Source organism: Protobothrops mucrosquamatus, unplaced genomic scaffold (assembly GCF_001527695.2).
Source record: "Protobothrops mucrosquamatus isolate PMUCROS unplaced genomic scaffold, P.Mucros_1.0 scaffold39709, whole genome shotgun sequence".
In the NCBI taxonomy this organism is placed as follows: domain Eukaryota; kingdom Metazoa; phylum Chordata; class Lepidosauria; order Squamata; family Viperidae; genus Protobothrops; species Protobothrops mucrosquamatus.
Window position 1 is genome coordinate 1 of NW_015425441.1, and position 1,286 is coordinate 1,286.

At 61.1% G+C, this 1,286-nt stretch overlaps 1 protein-coding gene across 1 annotated transcript; it reads right to left on the reverse strand.

The window, feature by feature from the left end:
• Nucleotides 1-48: 48 nt before the first annotated feature.
• On the reverse strand, nucleotides 49-1,239 carry LOC107302253 (chymotrypsin-like elastase family member 3B; the record flags this gene model as incomplete). The annotated part of the gene is made up of 5 exons (XM_015831353.1): nucleotides 49-191; nucleotides 276-412; nucleotides 537-671; nucleotides 845-942; nucleotides 1,148-1,239. Coding segments are annotated over 5 exons (605 nt in total), but the record flags the coding sequence as incomplete, so codon positions are not given.
• Nucleotides 1,240-1,286: the final 47 nt, after the last annotated feature.

Below are 1,286 nucleotides of genomic sequence, written 5' to 3' on the forward strand. Positions count from 1 at the left end.
CCTCCGAACCCCAGACTGTCCCCTAGACCCCTCCGGGCCTCTACTCACGTTGCAGCCGGCTTTGATGTCCCCACCGGCACACACCATGGTCTCCTTGACCGTTGTTCCCCACCAGTCTGGCTCGGAGCAATGGGGGTAATCCACCACTGGCAGGAGCGCTTGCTGAAGGTTGCTAGGGATGGAGCCTCCGGCTGGAAGAGAAACGACACCCGGTGAATGGCCTCCCTCTTTCCAGGACCCACCTTCCCCCCCCCACCCACCCAGCCAGGACCTACTGTAAAGCGTGCCCCAGCCAGTGATGTAGCAGGGATCATAGTTGGGGGGCACCTCTCCTCTTGGGGGGAGGCAGGCCAGCTTCACCTTGTCGTTGAGCACAGCCGGGCGGGAGAGTTTGATCAGGGCGATGTCATCCCTGAAAGAAGTGCCAGTGTTTTTTTTGGGGGGGGGGCTTTTTCCTTCCCCGCCTGGGACTTGCTTTGGAAGAAGACACCCACCCACCCCTCTGCCTCCATTGCCGCAGAGACACTTCTACTCACCCGCAGGCGATGCAGTTGGGGTTCCATCCGGGATGCACGATGATGTCCCCAGAGTTAATCAGGATGTACTGTTCCGTGCTCTCATCCGTGAACAGGTTATGGTCACCCAAGACGACCCTGTAGCGGTACTGTGGACTGATGGCAGGAGGGAGCGGGGTGAGATCGGGGAGAGGGGCTGGATCTGCTTCAGCCCTCTTGTTGGGCAGAGGCACCTCCCTCCCCCAGGAAAGGTCGGAGCGGAGGGGCTCCTCCGCCCATCCTGCGCCCACTCCCCCATCCCCATCCCCGGGGTGCCCGAGGGGACTCACAAGATGCAATGTCCGGCGGTCATCACCCAGTTGGGGTGGATGAGGCTCCCCCCACAGGTGTGGTAGAAGTAGTCCCCAGACTGGTACTGCAGGGACACCTGCAGCAAAAAAAGGGGTGGGTGGGCTGTTACTGTCAACCCTCCCACCCTCCCCGACCTTTCTCTCCCCCTCTGGAGTGTGCTGTGTTAGCAGTTTCACGATCTCTGCCAGGGCGGGCAGCTTTTTTCCAGAGAAGCCCCCCCCCTTTTCCCTGCCTTTCTGGTGGGGCTATTTGGAATGGGGAGGGGGTGTCGCCCCACTTACCTGCCAGGGCCAGCTGTAAGGAATGGCCTCTTCTCCGTTGACTACCCTCCCGGTTCGGACGGGGGAGTAGGACGGGTCCCCGCAGCCGTGGGCTGTGCGGAAGGGGAAAAAAAATCACACCATCTAGTCTAGGGGTAGG